The sequence below is a fragment of the Prionailurus bengalensis genome, chromosome A1, assembly GCF_016509475.1.
Source record: "Prionailurus bengalensis isolate Pbe53 chromosome A1, Fcat_Pben_1.1_paternal_pri, whole genome shotgun sequence".
NCBI lineage: Eukaryota > Metazoa > Chordata > Mammalia > Carnivora > Felidae > Prionailurus > Prionailurus bengalensis.
The window spans coordinates 86728569-86730055 of record NC_057343.1 but is presented as its reverse complement, the minus strand read 5'-3'; the positions used below and the strand labels follow the sequence as shown (position 1 = coordinate 86730055).

At 34.3% G+C, this 1487-nt stretch overlaps 1 protein-coding gene across 1 annotated transcript; it reads right to left on the bottom strand.

The window, feature by feature from the left end:
- Nucleotides 1–211: 211 nt before the first annotated feature.
- Nucleotides 212–1156, bottom strand: LOC122479059 (olfactory receptor 14A16-like). Its single transcript, XM_043572994.1, has one exon. It carries the CDS (start codon nt 1154–1156, stop codon nt 212–214), a length of 945 nt encoding a protein of 314 aa, XP_043428929.1.
- Nucleotides 1157–1487: the final 331 nt, after the last annotated feature.

The following is a 1487-nucleotide window of genomic DNA, read 5'->3' as shown; positions in this document are numbered from 1 at the left end:
ATAAATAAAACAAAAAATGATGATCCTAGTGAATTATATTGTTACCGTGGAAGTCTATGCAGTGGTTATATGGAAATTTTCTGTACTTTCTTTTAATGTTTTTAATCCTAAAAGTGCTCTAGAAAAATTTGAGGCAAAAATACTAAGAAATAATGTGTGTAAAATTGTAGATCATAAGTATTATTGAACATTAAAAAAGAGGGAATAATTTTTAATTTTTGGTGAATATTATTTTTAGCAACCTCCCCAATGACATTTTCATGACATTATTTCTTAGACTGTATATAATAGGATTAACGGTTGGGGGCACCATAGTGTAGAACATAGAAATTAAAAGGTCAGAAATAGAAGGAATCCCTGAAGTTGGCTTCAGATAAGCAAAGATGCCAGTGAAGAGAAATAATATAACTACCACCAGATGTGGAAGGCAAGTGCAGTAGGCTTTTGACTGACCTTCTGTTGATGGAATCTTCTTGACAGTGGAAAAGATGTTCACATAGGAAATGATGATGTAAATAAAACAACAGATGTCCAAAACCACACTAATGATAATAGGTACAATTTCTCTTGTTAAATTTTCTGAGCAAGATATAGCCAATAATTGGGGGATGTCACAAAAGAACTGATGGACTATGTTAGATCCACAGTAGGATAAGGAGAAGGTACCAACTGTGTGCATCAAAGCAATCAAACCCCCACCCAGCCAAGATGTGACTGTCAAGTGAACACACACGTCTTTGTTCATGATAATTTCATAGTGCAGGGGATGGCATATGGCAGCATAGCGGTCAAAGCACATTGCTGTCAGGAGATGCAGTTCTGTGGTTGCTGAAAAAACTACCAGAAAGGCCTGGGCAACACAGCCAATGAATGAGATGGAGTTATTGTGAGACAAAGAGTTGGCAATGGATTTGGGAATAGTGATTGAAATTAGGCAGAGATCCCAAAAGGATAAATTATTCAAGAAGTAGTACATGGGGGTGTGGAGATTCTTGTCCAAAGTTGTGACCATAATAATGAGGACATTCCCCATCAGAGCACAGAAATAAATCAAAAAGAAGAGCACTAACTGCAAAATGTGTATATTTTCATTGGTAGAAAATCCCATGAGGATAAATTCTGTCACAACTGTGAGATTTGTCACTATTGGAGGCATAATCTGTATAAAAAATAGAGAAATAAAATATCATTGTCAACTTTTCAATATTGAACATAAAATGGGTTTCTACAATGGCAATCATACAAACTATTTACCAGAGAAATCTAACTCCTACACATTATATCAACCACCAATAATTACTTGAGTAATATTATTTTATTGAACCACTTTATTTTCAGTTCTTGTAAATGTGTTTCAACATATGTCCTATGAAAATTGTTGAAGCATTGAAATTTTCAACAGTTCTTATCAAAACATGAAAAGCATGTATCCTTCCCACATTTCTCAGTAAATTCAAAGTGACAAACCAACAACTATTAAATTGCGT